The sequence below is a fragment of the Mastomys coucha genome, unplaced genomic scaffold (genome assembly GCF_008632895.1).
Source record: "Mastomys coucha isolate ucsf_1 unplaced genomic scaffold, UCSF_Mcou_1 pScaffold11, whole genome shotgun sequence".
NCBI lineage: Eukaryota > Metazoa > Chordata > Mammalia > Rodentia > Muridae > Mastomys > Mastomys coucha.
In genome coordinates this window covers 9,618,652-9,640,996 of record NW_022196893.1, presented here as the reverse complement: position 1 = coordinate 9,640,996, position 22,345 = coordinate 9,618,652, and the positions used below count along the sequence as shown (strand labels likewise).

Below are 22,345 nucleotides of genomic sequence, written 5' to 3'. Positions count from 1 at the left end.
GCAAGTGGGCAAGCTCCCTGGAGTGGATATACATACATGTACACATGCACAGGTCTGGGAACTGGTACATTTGTTTATAAATACCTGTTGTTTGGGGCACGCATACATACACCATTGAGTGAACTGTGCCCAACTGCATGAGGCAGACCTGTCAGCTACACTAATGCATGTATGTACGCAAGATCATGTAAACACATATCTACGTGTACATTCCTGAGAACTGGAACTTAAAGGCCCCAGAACACTCTTGCATCCAGAAGTCAAGAGGAAAGGAGGGGATTGGTCTGAGGATGTCTGAAGGTGGAGGGGCTGGGGAGATCTAGAAGAGATGACTTGACAGGAGAGGTAAAGTCCACAGCAGAGGGTCACAGCCCTTGGCACTGCCAACAGCAGGACCACACTTGGAAGGGCTGGTACTGGTCTCAGCCAAGAGGAATGGCTGCTCCCCTCAAAGAAGGCCCCCCTATTCCCTCCACCTCCCAGAATGGCAGGGCCCTCCCCTGGTGGTGGGAGACAGGGCCATGGCACCTTGTGCCCCGCCTCCTCTCAGGTTACCTGGGCAGCGGGCTCCGCAGCAGTGGCAGCTGGTGGCTGTCAGCACCCTCTTTCCCCGGGGGGCTCCGGCTCAGGCCCCCACGCTGCCACCCTCCCAGGCCCTTACTCTGGGCCCTGGTAGCTGCAGTGTTCCAGGCGGTAGAAACCTTAGAGGGGCCAGCCTCGGGAGCAGGGCCCCTCATTACTGTTTCATAAGCCGGGGCCCAGCCAAGAACAATGCGGGACATGAAACCGAAGGAACCCGATCCTGTTGGCTCACCTGAGAGCAGGCTTGGTGGGAGTCTCCCTGGGGACCCTGGAGCCTGGCGACTGGGACAGAGGCTGTAGCCCAGGCAGTGCCCTGGGTGGGCAGAAGTGCTCTAGAATTCAAGAAAGTCACCATGAGCAAGGCCAGGCTCCACTAGGGAAGGGCTAGGGTCGGCAGCCATATCCAGGCCAAAGAACAACCCTCCTCCGGCATTCAGTTTCACACCTGCCCCGCAGCCAGAATCTGATCAGAGCCAGGCAGCAGGAGGTGTCAGATCCACAGCCCGGCCTGGCGCCTTGGCCACCCAGGGGACAGCACGGGCATGAAGGAGAGAGCAGACTCTCTCCTAACCTCTGTACTTCCCAAGGCTCCACCCAGCGTGAACCCCAGGAGGCACCTGGGTCTTGCTTTCACTCTTAGCCCCATCCTCTCCCCCATTCACAAGACCATGTCCAGTTGTCAGTCCACAGCTCTGATTTCCTGCCTATGTCTGCAGTGTCTGCAGTTTCTAGCTATAAACAGACCCGAGTCCATCCCAGCAGGATGATCTCACTCAGTGGCTTCCCCTCTATGGAAAGGAGGCAGAGGTGGGACCAAGACCTTGGCGAGGTGACTTATCTTCAACTACTTCACCTATAAAATTGTCATGATAACCACAGCCACCCCCTAGGGGACATGAGGAGAATTACATGATGTGACATTTGTCTATCACAAGTACAAAACTTGATAGAGAACACTAAGTAGAAATTTTTTTTTTTTTCCGAGACAGGGTTAAGAGTACCGAATGCTCTTCCAGAGGTCCTGAGTTCAATTCCCAGCAACCACATGGTGGCTCACAACCATCTGTGATGGGATCTGATGCCCTCTTCTGGGGTGTCTGAAGACAGGTACAGTGTACTCATATAAATAAAATAAATAAAGAAATCTTTTTTTAAAAAAAATGGGCTGGAGAGATGGCTCAGTGGTTAAGAGCACTGACTGCTTTTTTGAAGGTCCTGAGTTCAAATCCCAGCAACCACATGGTGGCTCACAACCACCATCCGTAATGGGATCTGACGGCCTCTTCTGGAGTGTCTGAAAACAGCTACAGTGTACCTACATATAATAAGTAAAATTGTTAGAATGATATTAAATACAAAGAACCTTAAGTAGAATCTTAATGTTAAACTGTTAGAATCAAATTAAATACAATAAAACATAAATGAATTAACCAGACGTGGTGATGCACACCTGCAGTGGAAGCACTAAGACCGGAGGGTTATGAGTTCAAGGTCAACCTGGGCTACATAAAAAGACCCTGTCTAAAAGGGGGGAGGCAGCATGGAATGACAATACTGCGTGGCCCAAGCATGAAGCAAGTGTCTCTCATGCAACCAATCCCCCTCCCTCCAAACACGACCATGGTCTGCTCAGTACCAGGTGACTTTCCCAGGGCTCTACTTTGGGTCGTAGGGGACACCTTGTGACCAGAGACATTTCTACAAATTCTTTTTTTTTTATTCAGATTTATTAATTTATTATATATACAGCATTCTGCCTGCATGTATGCTTGCAGGCCAGAAGAGGGCACCATATCTCTCTAGATGTTTATGAGCCACCAGGTGGTTGCTGGGAATTGAACTCAGGACCTCTAGAAAAGCAGTCAGTGCTCTTAACCTCTGAGCCATCTCTCTAGCTTCCCATTTCTACATATTCTAGAGCAGCTGAATATGTAGAAATGAACATGAACAAGGAGGCTTAAGCCGTCCCCTGTGGCAAGTGTGTCTGAGGGACCTAATTGGAGTCATGCTGACCCAGTCAGCCAGTATTGTTTACACTTACACTTACACACACAACACACATACACACACATAATTTAGTGTTCATTGGTAAGTTTTATCTGTACATATGTCTGTGTGAGGGTGTCAGATCCCCTGGAATTGTAGTTACAGGTGTGAGCTGCCATGTGAGTGCTGGGAATTAAACCCAGGTCTTCTGAAAGAGCAGCCAATGCTTTCAAGCACTGAGCCACCTCTCCAGCCTCCACCAGTGATGCTTTTAAATATAGGCTTCGTGTGCTCTGTGTGTCTGAACCTTCTGGATCGGAAGATGGGGTAAATGGGGCCAAGAGGCCAGAGTCCTTTGGGGCAAGGTGGGGCACTGGCTACATTTGGTTCCTTGGAGATGAGCTATGACAGTGATCTGGAGAGACAGGGGACAGTGGAGACAGAGCAAGTGTGGAAACCAAGGACCAGCTCCCAGGGGAAGCAGTAGAGATTCTCCATTCCCTGCCTCCTACCTAACCTGGGGGGTTCATGGAATGGGGTCAGAGAGGCAGCCAGAGAGTTCCTGAAGAGGTGACTTGATAGGGTCAGATAAAAACCTGACTTGTTTTATGCAGTGTTGGGGATGGAAGTCAGGGGCTTGTTCATGCTAGGCAAGTGTCCTGCTTCTGAGCTTGATCCCTAAACTAGCATTAGCTCTCTTGTGTTCTCCCTCCCTCTCCCTCTCTCCCCCTCTCTCTCTTTCTGTGTGTGTTTGTGTGTGTGTCTATGTGTGTGTTGGGTACATATTTACATGTGTGCACGTGCATGTGAAAACCAGAGAGTGACATTTTTTCTCTATTGTCTTCAATTTTGGGGGGGAAAGGTTTACTTATTATTATATGTAAGTATACTGTAGCTGTCTTCAGACACACCAGAAGAGGGTGTCAGATCCCATAACAGATGGTCGTGAGCTACCATGTGGTTGCTGGGAATTGAACTCTGGATCTTTGGAAGAGCCATTTCTCCACCCCTGTTTTCAACCTTTTAATTTTGTTTTGTTTTGTTTTTTGAGTCATGGTTTCTCTGTGTAATGGCTCTGGCTGTCCTAGAGCTCGCTCTGTAGACCAAGCCAGCTTTGAACTCATAGAGATCTGCCTGCCTCTGCCCCGAGTGCTGGAATTAAAGGCATGCACCACCACAGCCTGGCAATTTTTTTTTTTTTTTTAAAAAGCAGACTCTATAGGCCTGGCTGGCCTGAGACTCACTATGTAGCCCAGGCTGACTTTGAATGCAAAGAGATATACCTGCCTCTGCCTCCCAAGTTCTGACATTTTTAAAGTGTGGACCAACATGCACAGCTCTACCTTTTAAAAATTATTTCTAAATTTTTATGGAGAGAAGGAGCCCATGGATAACTCCTAAGGTATGTATGTGGTTGTTTGAGGTACAGTGAGTATGACCATCCATAGGACACAGTGGCAATGTTCCAGAGCTGCAGCTCAGTGGCTGGACCATAGCAGGAGACACGGGCTTGGGATCTGGTACCACAAACAAGCCTACATCCACAGAGTGGCGTGGAGTGATAATAAGTCATGGATGGAGTCAGTGTGCCTTTGGGTGCTGCTGGGGATGGATCCTAGAGCATCGTGTTTTAGGTCAAGTGCTCTTCACTGGGTCACTGCTTTAATGCCAGTGGCACCAACTGGCTCCCAGTCAGCCTTTTAAAATACTTACTAGTTTCTATATATGGATGTGTGCAACTAGCTGTGCATATGTACATCGCCTGTGTGCAGAGGCCCATGGAGGCCAGAAGAGGGCATTAGAGTCCCTAGAACTGGAGATCCAGAACTGGAGTCCTAAGCTGCCTGTCATGAGGCTGGGAACTAAGACAAACCTGTAAAAGGGCAGTGAGTGCTCTTAACCACTGACACACTGACCCACCTCTCAGCCTCAGCTTCTTTTTTAAAACATTTGTGTGTGTGTGTGTGTGTGTGTGTGTGTGTGTGTGTGTGTGTGTGTGTGTATGTGTCAGTCAGAGGACAACTTGCAAGAGTCAGATCTCACCTTTTACCACGAGGGCCCCGGGAATTGAAGTCAAGTTGTCAGACCTGGCACCACTACCCTCACTGAGTTATTTTGTTGGCCCCCAGTCAGTTTCTAATTTTAAGTAACAGGAAGTTGAGGTGGCCCCTAAGATGGAGATGAGCAGCCAGGGGGCTGGAGGCAAACGCCAACCTGTGGCCCTCCTCCCCCAGGAGGTTGAGATTCTACACTGCTTAAAGGGACCCTGGAATCACATTCTATTTGTTTCATTGGTGACCTCAGCTTTAAACTCTGCTCGGTTCCAAAGGTCCAGGAAGGTCACTGAGGAAGCCCTGGGACCCAACTCCAAGAAGGACAAATCACTCTGCATGGGCCATGAGAAGAAATCCTGACTCTGGATAGTCCTGTGTCCCCCTCTCAAGGCCAGCATCCTCTCTGGACCAAATGCAGACTTGTAGCATCTCCCCGTTCCCCTCTCTCCACCTGCATTCCACACTTTGCCCAGCAACCACAGCAACGCTGAGAATGAAACCCGGATCACTTTAGTTGCTCACTCTCTTGTGTAAAATCCTTAGTATGGCCCCTGACAAGTGAGGTGGAATCTAAGGTCCTCAATGTGTCCATAAAACCAAAGCTTACAAAGCCAGGGAGAGCCAGACCCCACCCAGTTCTCCATCCTATATCTGGGTAGCTCTCCCCTTCAGTGGCCAATCTCCAGCCTTCCCAAGTCCCTCAATTTTCTGCCTCAAAAACCTTTGTGTGTTCCACACTATCCCTTCTCCGTTCTTCTCCCCAACTTCACTGGCAAGCCTTCAGCAAGCTGCTGACGGTCCTCAGAGATCTTTCCCTGTGGCCTGACAACTTCATAGCCCAAATCATAACCATGATGAAGCAGCCATTTTCAGGGACCCTTCCTTCCTCTCCATGACTTTGAATAGACCACCAGCTCCCTGGAGTCAGTGATGTCACAGGCTCGATTAACATCACTGAGTTAGAACACTTGTTCGACAGAATACTGGCTCAGCAAATGACTATATGAGTTGACCAGAATCTCTGTTGGGGAATTGTGGGCCTGAGGCTACACCTCAGATCTGACTGAATCCATGACCCTCTGATCCAGGCCTGCCATCTCCCCTTCAGCTGGGAGAAGCTCATTTTCATAGAAGGCTCTGCTTCAGTAGATAGAACTCCCAAAGCTTGGTTTCTGAGCAGGAAGCAAACATCCTACAAGAGTTCCATACATCTCGGGCTAAGCCGTGCCCTGCCTGTACCCAGAGCAAAGAGACTGCTGTGTCCTCTACAGCTCTGACAGCAGGAGAACTTAGGTGGCCCCAGGTCTTGTCGCAGGGAACTGGCCAGCAGAGGTTGCAGTGCAGGCCTGCCTGCTCCAGACAAATGGAGACCCTTACAATGGGAAGCAGGCTGCCAGGCTACGAGGACTCTCAGGCTCTGCTGGGAATGACAGGCACACAGGAAGTCAAGGCTGAAAGGGCCTTGGAGGTCACAGGTTCTGTGTTTCTCAAGGTGCGTGCCTGGACACGCTGGGCTTATGTGTAACTGCAGCTTGGCATCTGCCCACATCGACCACAGAGTGGGAGAATGATTCCTTTTTCACTCCATATCTGAGGAGACAAGTCGCTGGTGGGCTCCAGGCATTGGTAATGCCTCTCAAACCTGCCAAGGAAGCTCTCCCACAGAGGTGGGAATTTAAGAGCAGCGCCTTTGACAGACAACAGTGCAATGACTGGTCTCTTTCAGTTGCTTTTGTACTTTGTTTTGCTTTGTGTTTTGAGATAAGAGTCTCACTCTGTAGTTCAGGCTAGCCCCAAACTCACAAAAAAAGTCTCCTTCCTCTGCTTCCCAAGTGCTGGGGTTATTGTGAGTATGGTTTCTCAGTTATAATGCAATAAAGCTTTCAGGAGGAGAGTAAAAAATAAATAAATGCAGACCAGGTATTAGGGTGCATGCCTATAATCCCAGCAACTGAAGGCTAATGCAGGAGGATTTGCATAGTGTGACCAACATGGGCTACAAAGTGTAACCCTGTCAAAACAAAAGATCAGCTAAGCAAGGAATAGATTAGATGAGCCTACAGTTCAAAAAGATCATAAAAGCACAGACTAGTAAAAACGCTCACTGGGCAACCGCACTTGTCTCCAAGTCACCTGAATTCTATCCCTGGGACCCACATGGTAGAAGGAGAGAAGTGACTCTCACCAACTGTCCTCTGATCTCTACGAGTGATCATGGCGCTCAACACACATAAAAGTAAAGAAATATAATTTAATTTTTTCTTTAAATAAGCCAGGCATGCTAGGCAGTGGTGGCATATGCCTTTAATCCCAGCACTCGGGAGGCAGCGGCAAGTGGATCTCTGAGTTTGAGTCTAAGCTGGTTTGCAGAGTGAATTCCAGGGCAGCTGGGGCTGCAGAGAGAAAAACCCTGTCTCAAAATCAAAACAAAACAGCCAGGCATGACAGTGTGCACCTTTAACCCCAGTATCTGAGAAGTAGAGACAACTGGATCTTTGAGTTCAAGGCCAGCCTGGTTTATATAGCAAGGACAGCCAGTTAGGGCTACATAAAAAGAGAGAACCTGTCTTTGAAAAAAAAAAAGAGGAAGAAGGCAGAGTCAGGCAGATCTCTATGAGTTCAACGCCAGCCTAGTGCACATAATGAATTCCAGGACAGCCAATAAATAAAAATAATGTCCTTGGAAAATGCACAATGTATAGGAATATTATCAGAGCCCAGGCATACACAGCTCATGGGGAAGCACCTCCAGCAACCACATGTTCATGGTTTAGCCATCACTGACTGTATTCCAAACCACTTGCCACAGGACAAAGCTGACCTACCTGGTGTCTTGCTCCATAGACATCCCCAGGGTGACAGCAGCTCAGATGGTGGTTCTTGGCAGATATGCTGGCTTCAGATTGTACACTTGAAACATTCATAGCCACTTCCTCCATAGCAGGGAAGCCACAGTGGCTGGCTCTCTAGGTTGGGCCTGGGAAAGATGAGGACAGGAACTTGATAACTGGTGGGCCACTGTGTAGACCTGATGTGTCCAAGCCAGACAAAGCTGTCTACCCATTTTTCCCTTCGCATATTCACTCAAAAAATAGTAACACCAGCTAAGTGTCCAAACATACTGCCAAGTATTTACATGTGATTTTGTTTAAGAAGAATTATTTATTTATTTTATGTATACGAGTACCCTGTAGCTATCTTCAAACATACCAGAAGAGGGCATCAGATCCCATTACAGATGTTTGTGAGCCACCATGTGGTTGCTGGGAATTGAACTCAGGACCTCTGGAAGAGCAGCCAGTGCTCTTAACCACTTGAGTTATCTCTCCAGCCCTACATGTGATTTGTTTGTTTGTTTGTTTGTTTGTTTGTTTTTCTGAGACAGGGTTTCTCTGTGTAGCCTTGGCTGTCCTGGAACTCACTCTGTAGACCAGGCTGGCCTCGAACTCAGAAATCTGCCTGCCTCTGCCTCCCAAGTGCTGAGATTAAAGGCATGCACCACCACTGCCTGGCTCCTACATATGATTTTTAATGTATAGTGTTGATCAATGTTCCAAGGGCACTGAATTACACTCTCCTTGTGCTGTTTATAACATCCAAGTTTTCACCAAGGCAAAAGAGAAAGAAAGAAAGAAAAGAAGGAAGAAAGAACAGAGAGAAAGACAGATGGATAGAAAGAAAGGTTTGAAAAAGCTGGATGTGGTAGAACACACCTTTAATCCCAGCACTCTGGAGGCAAAGACAGATGGATTTCTGTGAGTTCAAGGCCAGCCTGGTCTACAATCCAGTTGGAGGTCAGCCAGGACTTTTATATGGAGAAACTGTGTCTCAAAAAAACAAAAAACAAAAAACAAACAAACAAACAAATAAACAAAGCAAGTTCCCAGCCATAGTTGGCAGCTATGCCCCTGATCCCAGCAGGAGGCAGGAGGATCTTGTGAGGGTATAAATTTGAGATTAAAGTGGACCACATATGAAGTCTCCATCTCTTGAAAAGGAAAATAAAACCAAAGGGCTGCCAATACACATGAGGACCTGCATCTGAAAGCTCAGAACCCAAGCGTGATGTTCCGAGATGGGGGTGGGTGGGTGGGTGAGGACCGAGGGATCCCCGGTGCTCACTGGCCAGTCTAGATAACCAGCCAGCTCCAGGCTCAGTGAGACCCCATCTCCAAAAGTAAAGTGGCCTGTGACTGAGAAAGAAACTCAACACCAAACTCTTTCCTCCATGTGTACCACAGACATGTACACAAACATACACGTACACACACACAGACACACACAGGCATGTGGGCAAACACACACACACACACACACAAAGGAATGCTCACACAAACACATATACATGTACACACACACACCCCCCAAATAAAGAAGCTGACAACAACAACCCCCCCCAATAATTCTGTTTTCTCTGTTGATCCATCCAGTCAGAATCTAAAGTGCTGAGGCCCAAGGTACACCATGTAAGGCAGTCGCCTGGGTCATCCCAAAGTGTCTAGCTTTATAAACTTATACCTCCTTTCCACGTCAACACCAGTTTTAGAGGAGGCAGTCAAGGCTCGGAGAGGTTCCCCGAGAGAGGTGGCACTGCTCCAGCTGGAGGCTCTGATCTGTCTCCTAGAGCTCAGAGGTGACCATGAAGGCACTGGATCACACTGCCAAGTTACCTGGGTCCCTTGGCAAACACAGAGGGATGTAAAGGGCTGGCCAGGTATTTCCAGACTTGAGGACAAAGTGTTACACAAAAGTGAACAACCACCTAAGGTCACAAAGAACCAATGTGACTGAGTTTAGCCAAAAGAGAACCACTGTTTTTTGTTTGTTTGTTTTTTCCTGTTCTAAAGACCAAACCCAAGTCTTGTCAGGCATTAGACAACTGCTGTACCACTGAGCTACACCCCTAGCCTAGCCTAGCTTCAGAGTCTTGACACACTGTCCAGTCCTCTCTGTTCTGGAGGCTACAATGTCCACACCCTAGAAGTGACTCTGTTTGGGAAGATTCATCCCCTCCCATTCATCCGCAGGCAGGGAAGGGTATTAGCAGGGGAGGTATGCATCTTGCCCCAGAGCCCCCCCCACAAGAACCTCACAGCACTATGGGGTCACCTCATACCTGACCTATTTGATAATGACAGACCTGGGGGTGGGGGAAGGGTCAAACCTTTGTTGGCAATTTCAGCTGAGCTGAGGAATTTAGGGTCCTCCCCTGGGGCTCTTGGTCGTTCCTTTAGAGTGGAAGCCCCACGGGAGGATCCATGGGGCTTGGGTTCCTCCTAGGGCGACCACTTATCTGCCCTACTTAGTCCCCATTTTGTATAATGGATGGATGGATAGATGGATGGATGGATGGATGCGCCGCACAAACCTGGGCTGTTCTTTTCTGGTCCAGCCACCGAGAAGAGCATCGTCTTGGATGGAGAACGTGGCTCCTTTTCCAGGGAAAGCTAAACGGGGGCTCTTCATGTGCCCCTTGTGACTCCAGTTTCCTCACGACCCCCAACTAGCAGAAATCTTCCCTAAAATGCACATTAGGTGATACGAATTTAATCACAAAAAGCCTTCGTGCATTTGCACGCCCTACCCGGAGAATGGACCCTGAGTCCCCTCTTCCCAAAGCCGGCCGGCTAGCTCCTCGGGGTCTCTCAGCTTCCCTCCCCTGGCCTTCCCTTCCAGGCGGCTCTGTTCCGCGAGGGGTTTGGACCTGGACTCAGGTTTCCACTCTCAGGGCGGTGGAGGTGCTAGTGCCAGGGTCACAGCCTCTATTTTAACAATGAATCAAAACGCAGCCCAGGAGATGCGTGTTAGACCACGCCCCTCCCGCACTCCCATAGGCTCACCCTAAGAGCTTCATTTGCATGGTCAGTGTGCGACTGGACACACCGCGGACTAGGGGCGGGGCAGAGGCGGGCGGTGCCCAGGCACCTTGCCGCGCGGGATGCTCAGCACGTTCAGCCCGCACTACCAGCATCTTGGGCCGGTCCTCTCCCCATGGGGCCTGTGGACTAGACCTGAGGGCTTGTCTCTTTCTCGTTGGCTAAGGTCCCCCAAAAGACACTAATGCATGTGTGAAAAGTACAAAATGTGGCTAACTGGGCGTGGGGACACAGATTTGTTAACCCAGCACTTTAAAAACTGAAGCAGGAGGATGGATCGCCCATAGTTCCAAGCAAACCCAGAGGGCCGGTGATATATACCTCTTAACCCAGAAATTGGGAGGTGGGGACAGTAGAGATCTGGAAGTGAGGGGAAGAAGATCAGAAGGCTTAGGCCAGAGACAGTTGGAACCCTGCCGGGGTCATACAGCTAATAAATGGCAGAACCTGAACTAAAATCTCCGAATGGCTGATTCCACAGGCCACTGTAGAGCCATTCACTAATTCTCTCATTCCCTTGTATCTGGTGAGGTACCCGGAGTGGGGGGTGGGGGACAAGAATAAAGTGTGGTTTATTCAAACTGAGGCTTCCCCTGGTCTGGCTGGCTCTAAGAAAGAAAGACGCTAGTGAGACCTAGATTCAGGGTCAGCCTCTAGCACTTTTCGGCTGAGTGATCTCGAGACAATTACTTGACCTTTCTGAGCCGGGAGTGGAACGGGAGTTTCCACTGTATTGGAACTGACATGGCCCAGCCCTCTGCCCTTACCAGGCTGTTCAACCTAGAGCCAACTGAGGCTGGCACTCCTGACAGTGCAGTTCGTTAAAAATGTATGGAGCCCTTTGTCAGTCATGTTTGCCAAGGGGGCTCATCAGAGAACAAGAGACCTGTGTACTGCTTTTGTGTGTTTGTGTGGTGGAGGAAAACAGACCCAGGCAGGAGAAAGGAAGCAAGACATGGCCCAGTTTGCTGGTGCTTAGGAGAAAAGAGAGCAGAGCAGAGAGTGGCAGGCGTGGGGTGGGTAGTGTGTTTCCAAGAGGTTGTCAGTGATCTTAGGTTAGTGGCTTTTGCATCTGAGCAATGACTGAGGGGATGACCCTGTTGGTCTGAGTAGGTCACAGGCTGAAGACGAGCAGGAGCTAGAGTGGAAAGCAGGAGAGCCGGACCAGGTGGGTACCCTGAGTGTCTACTCACTTCAGCTTTGGAGTGCCTGCCTGAGAGGATGGCAGAAGGCCAGGAGCAGAGAGGACTATGGGAAGGACTACGGGCCCCTCCTGTAGGGGTGGGGGAGGAGGGTAGTAGAAGCCAGAGAGCTCTTAGTGGTCAGGAAAGTGGCAGCCAGGGAACGAAGTCACCCTCTTACCCCCGCATGGCCATGTTTGTTCCTCCCATGCTGTCTGGGGGGACAGGGACCACACAGCCCTCCTCATCCTCATTCTATCAGAAGGAAGTCAAACTCTCGTGAGGTGCCCAGGGTCCCCTAACCTCCACTGTGGATCGATAAGGGTATCTGTCTAGGAACATGTCGCAGAGCTCTGTGAACAGTTCAGTGCACTCAGGTGAGTGTAGTATGGCAGCAGCTAGGCCAGTCACCCCTGTCACCATTCCTCCTCCTGTCTCCTGCTCCAATTTGGACTTGCCGGCATCACGTCTTTGAAATTGAACTGTTTTATCATGTGACGTGGGAAGGGCACACTTGTGGAAGACAACTTTGCAGAGTGAATGTTGCTAAAATTTCCTCCCTAGAGGAAGGTAAAAACAGTGTCTACCCATCCTCCCAACGACAAACCAAGGCACTATTCCACCACAGTCCCCTTGGGGGAACCAGTGATTTTATTGGGCTTCCTTACAGAACAGAAGTGAGGGGTTACATACAGATATGTTGGTGTACGCTGTGAAGTCTCTACCCAGCAGAGATTACGGCTTCCCCAGAGCTGCACGGATGGAGCCCACTCCCCTTCCTCGCCCTTCCCCCTTCCCCCACCTATAGCCTCTGGACTGAAGCCACATGCTATTAGAGCAGAACTGTATACAGCTGGTTTGGAGGAGGGGCTACTCAGGCAAGGAGGATTCCGTGATTCTTTTTGTCTCCTCCTAGGAGGGAAAGCAAACAGCCAACAGGCCCAGTTGTGATTTTGGGGGGCGGGAGGGTGCGGTTTTCCAGACAGGGTTTCTCTGTGTCGAAAACCCTGGCCGTCCTGGAACTCACTCTGTAGACCTGGCTGGCCTCAGTCTCAGAAGTCTGCCTGCCTCTGCCTCCCAAATGCTGGGATTAAAGGCGTGCACCCCAAGTGCCCTCTTAATGCGTGGAGAGCGAAGAGGAAAAGATCCTTCCACCTCTCCCTGGATTTTAGAATTTCTGGTCTGCCTGCAGACACCCTCACTGCCACCAGGGGACCTCTCTAAACTAAAGGCCTGACCTAGACTTCATTTATCCAGGCCGGAGCATCCTCCTCTCCTCCCACCCACCATCCCTTGCTCTCCAGGGACCCTGAGCCACACTCCATCCCCTCCTGTCACCCAGCTCAGGAAGAGCGTTTCCAGACAGGTCAAAGGGCATCTTTGATCAGAAGCCTTCTCAAATGCTCTTGTCCTGCTCTGGAGTTCCTGAGCCGTAGGCAGCCCCACAACTGAGTCAGTGTCGGTTGCTGTCCCCGCCCAAGGCCTGCCCGCGGGGAGCCTTTAACTCTTTGCTGTCCGATGCTCTCCACACAGCTCTTCCTGGGGAAGAAGAGCCTGCTAGCTGTATCTCAATACCCCTACTTCTCCCAGTTAGCAGATCAATCCTAGTTCTCCTCCAAGAACTTGCCTTCCTAGAACAGGCCTGGGTTGGCAGTGAGTGTCTTCCTCCCATGCCAGGCCTTTACCTTCTATTTGGCCAACAGATCACCACAAGAGTCAAGGTTTCTTTTTTTTTTTTTTGGTTTTTCGAGACAGGGTTTCTCTGTATAGCCCTGGCTGTCCTGGAGCTCACTCTGTAGACCAGGCTGGCCTCGAACTCAGAAATCCACCTGCCTCTGCTTCCCAAGTGCTGGGATTAAAGGCGTGCGCCACCACGCCCAGCTTAGAGTCAAGGTTTCTAAAAAGGATTATTATGTCCTTTCCCATCCCTCCGCTTCTCTGCTAGCTGGGATGAAGATACAATGGTTAAATCTTAAGCAGCTATCTTGCCATGTGAGGCCAAGTTGTAAAAAAAAAAAAAAAAAAGAAGTAATGTAAAGCCCACCACCCCAGGCCTCTAGCCTTCCCAGTACCAGGCTGGTAACTTGTCAGTCTGAGAGTCCTCACTACACAAACTAGTTGTGTTCTTTTGCTGTTGTATGGAGCTGAACTTGCCACATAACCCAAGCTGGCCTAGAACTTGAGGTCTCCTACTTCTTGTCCCTTGAGCTGCTGGCACCAGCGACATGTGCCAACACAGCCTAGCAACCCCATCATCCCCTCTCTTGTGTTTGCTATTTTAAGGCTAGCTCTCTGTAGCTCTGGCTAGAAGGCTGAACGCCAGTAATCCTTCTTCCCAGGCTTCTAAGTGTTAGGAATAGAGGTGTGGGCCACCGTTCCAGCTCCCTCACTCCTGCTGCTGAAGTCCAGACAGAGGCGACTCTGGCCAGCTAGAGAGACAGGGGAGTTCAAGCTTAGAGAAAGACAGTGTGTATATAGGGTGTGTTGTGTGTGTGTGGTGTCTCCTGTGTATGTGGGTACATGTGGGTGTATGTGGGTACATGAAGTCTACTGAGTATGTTTATGTGCAGAGGTGGGTCTCCTATGTATGTGTGTATGGAGGGTTTCCTGCATATGTGTGTATGGAGGGTCTCCTATGTATGTGTGTATGGAGGGTCTCCTGCATATGTGTATGCATGCCCTGGGAGAAGACACAAGTCCTCCAGGGGGTTCTGACTCTACCTCCCTAACTGGCCAAATTTCTGTGACTCAATTTCCGTGGTCAGCTAGAAAAACCAGTAACACACAGGAAGAGATGGATGGCATTTCATTCACTTGTGTAAACTGGAAATGACTTCATGTTTCCAGAGGCAGACATCACCACTAAGGAGACAGGGACATGCTGTGAGCCATGAGGTGTGTGAGCCCAGTGTGGTGCAGGGCATCCTATAAAACCCACACTCCAGCCTCAGGGTAGCCCTGGAGATTCATATAGGGAAACACCCAGTAGTACAGCACTGCCTGAGGCTCACATGGGGACCAAATCCCTCCATCTCCTGGCTTACTGTCCTGATCAGTGGTCTAGGGGGTGAGGCCCAGGGTCCCTTCACTGGGCTGAGTACTAGAACCTCAGGGAGAGGCAGACCCATCTGAGGAAGCCAGACAGGTAATCACCGCTCTTGGAGCAGACAAAGGGCAGGGAATAGGGAGAAGGGCTGAGGTCAGACCAAGCCAACTCCCAGGAAAGGCCTGAAGTTGAGCTTTCTGTCCCTGAATATGGCCTTCTGACGCTAGCCCTCAGTCTTCAGATACCTCCTGATAACCCATCAGCCCAAGATGGCCTGAAACTCCCTATGTAGCTGAAGATGACCTTGAATTGAGTCTCCTGCCTCAGCCTCTTTGGTGCAGTTTTACCATATGCCACCAAAGCTGGCCACAGCTCTGGATTCTACAAGGGACATGTTGGTCTTCAGCTAGGACGAGGGGACCCAGGTATATCACATGTTTTTTTTGTTGTTGTTTTTTTTTTGTTTGTTTGTTTTTGGTTTTTGTTTTGTTTTTTTGAGACAGGGTTTCTCTGTGAAGCCCTGGCTGTCCTAGAGCTCACTCTGTAGACCAGGCTGGCCTCGAACTCAGAGATCTGCCTGCCTCTGCCTCCCAAGTGCTGGGATTAAAGGTATGTGCCACCACCACCCAGCTGATATCACCTTGCAATACCCTTAGGAAAACTTGGAGGTAGATGGACCCCTGAGTATTCCCACCACCCCAGAAACCATGACATCAAAGCGAGGACAAATCACAAGTGTAGACAGGAGTTTCAAAATTCTGTTCAGTCCCAAGTGGATGTACATTTGTGAACGAGTCCCAGCACCATTCTGCAGGCTCTGGGAACCTGGGCTCACAGAAGCCCATTTCTTCTAGGCTCAAACCCCAGGTGGTTCAAAGCAAGGATGACCCCGGGCTGAAAAGTCCTGATTTTCAGGCTTAGGCTGCAGGTAACCCTCGGTGTAGCTGGGTTATAGGGACAGCCAAGGACTTAGGCTGAGGACCCACAGGCTTGAGGCTCACTCCCCGTTATGCCTGGCTTTTCCAGTCATCCGACGGCGGCGCTGTGTCTTGCTGGTACGAGTGGCACTTGGAGGTTTCTTGGTGGAGTCCTGTGCCCGCCGAGGGTGTTTCCTCTTGACCTTCTTCCGACTGTGTGCGTGCAGTGTAGCTGTGAGAGAGGAGATGCTGCGGGGAGAATGGAGGCTGGTGAGGCCAGAGCCTTGGCTTACCCTCGAGACTCAAACAATGGTGGGGTGGGAGGCTGGGGTGTGACCTTTAGTCATGGATGAGTGTGATCATTTGACTTGTGGATGGGAAGCTGCAACAAGCTCCAAACACATTTCAAACCTGGCCCGGCCTGGCTGCACAAGCCTGACAGCATCCCCTCTTGCCCTCTACCCCTCAAGCTAGGGTGGTTCCACATGCCCAGCCACTCATGCCAGAGAGGAATGGACCCCAAGAGCTACATGACAAATCTCACCGCTGGGAGAGCAGGGGGTCTTTGGACTTCCTAGGCAAGGCTTTTGTTGGCTTTTCCATGGATGACATCTCCTCCTCCTGGGACCTGTCCTGGTCCCCTTGCTAGAGAAACAAAGGACAGGACCATTACAGGCATGGACAGGCACCCTGAGCAGTTCTGCCTTTCACACAGAAGTCCGACCAGCTACCTTAGAGGCCTGAGTAGGGCTCAGAGAAGGCTCTGGGCAGAAGTGTCTGTGTCTGGCCTGCTTAGCCTTAACTGTTGATTTGACACATCCCACAATCATCTGAGAGAAGTCTAACTGAGAAATTGCCTAGATCAAGTTGGTCTATGGGCAAGGCCTAACCTGACCCAGGTGGCACCATTCCTTGGGCAGGTGGTCCTGGGTTATATAAAAAAGCTAGCGTATAGCCAGGTGGTGGTGGCACATGCCTTTAATCCCAGGACTTGGGAGGCGGAGGCAGAGGCAGGCGGATTTCTGAGTTCGAGGCCAGCCTGGTCTACAGAGAGAGAGAAAAAAAAAAGGCAAATAAATAAATAAATGCAGGGTAAGCACGCGAGAGTGAGCAAGTGAGAGTGAGTAAGCAGGACTTCTCTATAGTTTCTGCCTCAGGCTCCTGTGCTGAGTTCCTGCCCTGGCTCCCTTCTATGATAACTGTGACCTGGAAGTGTAAGATGAATTAAACCCTTTCCTCCCCAAGTCCCCAAGTTGTTTTTGGTTATAGCTTTGTCATACTAGCAGAACAGAACCTAGGACACTGTCTGGGAGTCAGAATGGCAAAGGACAGCCTGTTTCCAAACATTCGCCAACAGCAACATCAGCAAAATGGCAGCAAGACACACCGTGCCAGGCCCTCCAGGAAGCCAAGCACAAAGCCAGGAGGTTGTCGTGGGTCAGTCAGTCAGGCGTGCCTCTTCAGATGTACAAAGACTACAACTCAGGCCAGGAACGTTTTTCAAGACTGGAGCTCATATGTAGCCCAGGTTGATCTTGAACTAATGACCCCCCAGCCTTCACTTCCCTGGTGTGCTTCCGGGCCTGGCCCTTGGAAATGTGAGGGATTTTGCTTTGTTGTTTTTGTGATGTTGGAGATTGGACCTTGGGTCTCACAGGAGGAGCAGGCTGCAACCTCAGCCCAAAAATGTACTTTATATTGTTAACTCCCTGGGCAGCTGAAGTCAACCAGCTGCAGGATGAGAAGAAATGTAACATCTGGAAGGAAATGAAGTATCTGCACCGACAACAGACTTCTCATCTTAGTAAAAACTGTTTTAGGGCTGGGCAGTGGTGGCAAACGCCTTTAATCCCACCACTTGGGAGGCAGAGGCAGGTGGATTACAGAGTTCAAAGCCAGCCTGGTCTACAGAGTGAGTTCCAGGACAGCCAGGGCTACACAGAGAAACCCTGTCTCAAAAAACTAACAAACAAACAAACAAACAAAAAACCTGTTTTAGATTTTTAAATCTGTTTTATGTGTATGACTATACCGCCTGCACGCGCGCGCGCACGTGTGTGTGTGTGTGTGTGTGTGTGTGTGTGTGTGTGTGTGTGTGTGTGTGCGCGCACGCGTACTACATGCAGGCCTGGTGCTTGCAGAGACCAGAAGAGGTCAGATGCTTGTGAGACTCCATGGCAATGGATCCTGGGTCTTCTACAAGAGCAGAAAGCATTCTTATCCTGTGTACCGTCTCTCCAGGACCCAGACTTATGCTATTCTTTGAATACTGCAGTGTAACAATTTAAGTAACACAGGATATTCAGATTTTGTTTTGTATTAGTGTGTGTGTGTGTGTGTGTGTGTTTGTGTGACATGCATACCAAAAGCATGAGTGTAGGAAGCAAGAGAATAACCTTCTACCACATGGTGTTCCAGAGTACTTTACCCCTAAGCTATCTTGCTGGCCTGGCATTCAGCTAGCTAGGTAGCTTGCTTGCTTGCTCTCTTGCTCGAGCTCTCTCGCGTTCTCTCTCTCTCTCTCTCTCTTTCTCTCTCTCTTGTTTGTTTTTGTTTTTTGAAACAGGGTTTCTCTGGGTAGCCTTGGCTGTCCTGGAACTCACTCTGTAAACCAGGCTGGCCTTAAATTCTGAGACCTACCTGCTTCTGCTTCCCAAGTGCATGGATTAAAAGTGACCACCATCATGGCCTGGCTTAGCATGCAGTTTTCTAAGTAACTCAGAGATCATATAAAGGACAAGGGAGGACATTAGTAAGTTCTATGTAAATATTATAGCATTTTATTCAAGACTTGAGCATTTGCAGACCTGAAGGGACCCTGACATAGAAACTCCTGCACAAGTCATGGGTAGAGCTTTAAGTGGCACAGATGTTTTGTTATTGAGGGCATACAACCCAGGCTACAAACCCACTGTCCCTGCACACACATGCCACAAGATACGGGTACAGCTTGTCACACAAGGGTTACAGTGCCCCTAAGCCTGTTGAACACTTACTATAAGTGGGCTCAGTGCCAAGGGCCTCATCTCTGCATCCTCATGGTTACTTGCCTCCACACCATCAAGTGTACCATGGCAACCCTCAACTGATGGATGAGCTGAGCCATGTTAAGAAAGCTGCCTGGAGCACACTTCCAGTCCGAGACCTTGATATGGACCAACACTGAGCAGCCCTCACAAACCCATCTACCTTTAAACCCCTTCTTCCCCAGGGCTGTCCTGGGACCTACCTCAGGCAGGGGCAGACCTAGCAGCCGGGCTCCGGAGAGGTCCAGGTCACTGACTGTGGTCACGGTGACTGTGTGATTGGGGTGGTCATACTGCACCGACTCGGTCTTTGCTGTCACCAGCCGCTCCAGCTCATCTGCCTCCTCTGCAAGGTAAGCATAAAGCAGTCTCAGGCCTGGCTCAGTCCAGGCTCCAGCCTCCCTCCTAGCCACAGCAAGCTTTTCTAGAGCCACTCATGTTTTCTTTGTGTCCAGAGCCGCGCCCACAGCTAACTGCTGGAAATGAACCTCTCATACCTTTGTGCTCCAGCGCATCCCTGCGTGAGGGCAAGAGCTGTCCCATCCCTGGCTCTTTGCTCAGTCTCAGCTTACCATATGGTTTGGGTCTCCTATTCTCTGATCCGCCCTCCACACCACCACCAAGATCTCTACAGCTAAGGAAGTCACCCTCTCCTCTCCACAGCTTTCTCCCCACTCCCCCTTATTCCCACCAGGGGGCGCAGAAGCCCAGGCTCACTGGACGTTCTCCACGTAGGGCCTAGGTAAGGACTCACCTAGTGCCTCCTCCCTTTCTGCCAGCATCTTCAGGTACTCCTGGTGGCGCTGAAGCCAAAAGGGAAGATGGGAAGGTGTTAACTGTGTTTTTGTTTTGTTTTGTTTGTTTTTGTTTTTCCGAGACAGAGTTTCTCTGTGTAGCCCTGGCTATCCTGGAACTCACTCTGTAGACCAGGCTGGCCTTGAATTCAGAAATCCACCTGCCTCTGCCTCCCAAGTACTGGGATTAAAGGCATGCACCACCACCACCCAACGAAGGTGTTAACTGTTAACCTCTGACAAAATCTAAGATGGCCTGGGAGCTGGGCCTCTGAGCATACTATGGATATTATCGTGATTTTGTTAGTTGAGGTGGGAAGACCTGCTCACTATGGGTGCCACCATGCCCTGGACTACATAAGTGAGGAAAGGGAGCCAAGGGGCAGCATGCGTCCATCACTCTGCTTCCTGACTAGGTGTGATAGACCAGCTGCTTCAAGCTCCTGCCACCCTGACTCTCCTGCCAGGATGGACTGGGCGCTTGAACTAAGAGCCAGGATAAACCTTTTCCCTCTTAGGCTGCCTTTTGTCAAGCGTATCTTATCACAGCCACAGAAAAAGCCACGGAGACAGAAAGAAACACAGCAAGAATGGCCTTTCAGCCATACATGCAACAGCCCTGTGTACCTCCATGCTGTGAGAGCATGGTTCAGAGAGCAGACTCATTCCTCACACACAGCATCTCTACTGGTATAGACAGTTCCCGTCACACTCACACTGCTGTCCCACAGCTGCCTCCAGCAGACCTAATGGAGGATGGCCCTCCCCTGGAGTTGAGCCCACCCCCAACCCATACCCCTAGCCCACCCTCAACCATACCTCTTCTCGAAGCTTCTTCTGCTCTTGTTTAAGTCGCTGCTTTATCTCCTCAATGGCTGCCTTCTTGCGCTCTACCTTCCGCTTGTGGAAGCCTGTCAGGTACTCCCTGCAGGAAGGAAGCAGGGGAGAAGCCAGGGGAGTCGGGAGAAGCTGGGGGAGTCAGAAGAAGCCGCAAGGAAAGCAGGGCTCTAGAGAGTTCCATAAAGTGCCAGGCTCTATCCTACCCATAAACCCATTTTACCCTCTCCACAGCCAGTTCTTAGTTTACAGACAGGGACTCTGAGGAAGACTAGGGTACTTATCCAAGGCCACAGACAATGCAGTTATGAGTCGATCAATGGCAAGGGTACCTTATGAGAAATGAGTTGGTAGTCCTTGCTGGACCATCACAGCATACTAACATAATAATCCTAGCGCGGCAGTGGTGGTGCAAGCCTTTAATCCCAGTACTTGGGAGGCAGAGGCAGGCAGATTTCTGAGTTTGAGGCCAGCCTGGTCTACAGAGTGAGTTCCAGGACAGCCAGGGCTACACAGAGAAACCCTGTCTGAAAACAAACAAACAAACAACAAAATAATCCTAGGTGGTATTAACCTACCACACACCTGTGCTGTAAGGTGCAGTCTCAGTACATGCTCCATTGTCGATGCTAACCAAACATTGACAAGGACTGTCACCTGGTTCACCTGGCCTTGGTAAGTACACACAAGGCTACACAGTACACACAGAGCAGGTGGTCACTGTTTCCACACTGGCAAACTTTATTTCATAGGAGTCATTTCTAGTAAGACATTCTAATAATAACTTCACCCAGACCCCAAAACTCTTTCATTAAACCAACCAACACCTGGTCCTCAATAACACCTGACTCCTGAACCCACCTGCGTGGCAGAACCTAGGAGTGGCCCCCACCTTCCTGACTCTTGCTTCCTCTTCCTGTCTGACCTCTGCTCTGTTCCTGAGTTTGCTGTACTGGAGGGTTAGTTAAGCTTAGTACCTTGTTCAAGGTAGGCAAATGGTTTAATAGATTCGTTTATACTGTCTTGGAGACAGGGACCCAATAAACTTGTCCAAATGCCCATACTGTTCTTGAACTTTCCTGGACAGGGTTTGACTTTGCAATCCTCCTGCCTCAGCATTCCGGGTGGCTAGGATTACAGGTCTGCACCACCAGGCCTTGAAATTGCGGTTTCCTTTGGTAAGCTGCACCAGGGTTTTTGACAAGAGTGGTTCTCAAGCTTTCTAATGCAATGGCCTCTTAATATTATTTTTGTTGCTGTAATTTTGCTACTGTTATGAATCGTAATGTAAACATCCTCTTTTCCGATGGTCGTAAAGGGGTCGCGACCCACAGTGGATTTCTGACTCACAGGTTGAGAGCCATCAGGCTACAAGGTGTTATTTACGATCATACAGAAACGCAAAGTTCAGCCTCGGGCCTCAAGCCTAGTTGGCACACAATCTGATGAGTGAATAAATGAACATAAACCTCTCTCGCCCCATTCGCTCGTCCTTCCTCAAAAACGACCGGGACCCAGCTATATGCCGTGACAATGGACGGCGCTGGACTCCGGCGGTCCAAGGCACAGCTCTGAGACCCGTATACCGCGAGGGAGGAGCAAGCGACTCCAACCCACGAGGTGGGGAAAGAGGAACGCGATCTTCAGTCACATCCAGGGGCGGGGCCGGAAGAGCCCTCTGCGTGGACGTGCGAGCCCTGTGCCTGGCGCGCTTCCCCCGGCAACCTGACCGGAATCTCTTTCGACCCTGCCACTTACCGCCGCTTCTCTTCATCAAAGTTGAGGATGAGCCGGGGCCGCCGGTCATCTCCATCTCTTTTCTTCTTCTTGTTGCGGCCCATTACAGTGAAGCTTCCGGCAGCGTGGCTGCTTCTGACTTAAAGCACTTCCGGGTGTAGCAGTTTCAGACTTCCGGTAGGGCGCACTTCGTGGCCTTGTTCCACAGTTCCGCTGATTTGGCTCCACCTTTTAAAGGACCCTCCCGCCGGGCGGTGGTGGCGCACGCCTTTAATCCCAGCACTTGGGAGGCAGAGGCAGGCGGATTTC

The 22,345-nt window shown here is 50.2% G+C and overlaps 2 protein-coding genes and 1 long non-coding RNA gene across 9 annotated transcripts in view; 1 reads left to right on the top strand and 2 right to left on the bottom strand.

Moving 5' to 3' along the window:
- Nucleotides 1–10,409, bottom strand: part of Triobp (TRIO and F-actin binding protein) — a 62,267-nt gene extending 51,858 nt beyond the window's left edge. For 4 of the 6 annotated variants that reach the window (XM_031348984.1, XM_031349006.1, XM_031349032.1 and 1 more), the window contains exons 1-3: nucleotides 9,991–10,390; nucleotides 7,448–7,599; nucleotides 815–914 (exon numbers count right to left, since the gene is read on the bottom strand). In XM_031348984.1, the coding sequence (XP_031204844.1) occupies nucleotides 815–914; nucleotides 7,448–7,470 (123 nt within the window). In that variant the 5' untranslated portion in view covers nucleotides 7,471–7,599; nucleotides 9,991–10,390. Of the gene's footprint in view, nucleotides 1–814; nucleotides 915–7,447; nucleotides 7,600–9,990 lie in introns of all 6 variants that reach the window. The other 2 variants (XM_031348990.1, XM_031349016.1) reach the window with 2 other exon arrangements.
- Nucleotides 10,410–15,465: 5,056 nt separating this feature from the next.
- Nol12 (nucleolar protein 12) lies at nucleotides 15,466–22,191 on the bottom strand. Of its 2 annotated transcripts, none has more exons than XM_031348953.1 (6): nucleotides 22,058–22,191; nucleotides 20,282–20,387; nucleotides 19,423–19,471; nucleotides 18,872–19,014; nucleotides 16,187–16,287; nucleotides 15,466–15,891 (listed from the first exon to the last, which is right to left on the bottom strand). In XM_031348953.1, exons 1-6 carry the CDS (start codon nucleotides 22,138–22,140, stop codon nucleotides 15,723–15,725), a joined length of 651 nt encoding a protein of 216 aa, XP_031204813.1. In that variant the 5' UTR covers nucleotides 22,141–22,191; the 3' UTR covers nucleotides 15,466–15,722. The 2 variants fall into 2 exon arrangements, with proteins under 2 accessions (XP_031204813.1, XP_031204823.1); XM_031348963.1 differs by lacking the exon at nucleotides 22,058–22,191 and adding an exon at nucleotides 21,769–21,889 and having other exon boundaries at nucleotides 15,468–15,891.
- LOC116075704 overlaps nucleotides 21,995–22,345 on the top strand; it is a 5,527-nt gene continuing 5,176 nt past the window's right edge. Inside the window, exon 1 of the long non-coding RNA XR_004112688.1 lies at nucleotides 21,995–22,213. This is a non-coding gene — a long non-coding RNA (uncharacterized LOC116075704). The remainder of the gene's footprint in view (nucleotides 22,214–22,345) is intronic.

Bases quoted from the DNA above. Each gene is read 5' to 3' on its own strand.
- Nol12 (XM_031348953.1), bottom strand. From the start codon at position 22,140: ATGGGCCGCAACAAGAAGAAGAAAAGAGATGGAGATGACCGGCGGCCC. The intron at 19,472-20,281 runs GTATGGTTGAGG...TTTTGGCTTCAG, and splicing joins AGAAGAAGCTTCGAGAAGAG to CGCCACCAGGAGTACCTGAA. The intron at 15,892-16,186 runs GTGAGATTTGTC...TTCTCCCCGCAG, and splicing joins GACCCCCTGCTCTCCCAGCG to CATCTCCTCTCTCACAGCTA.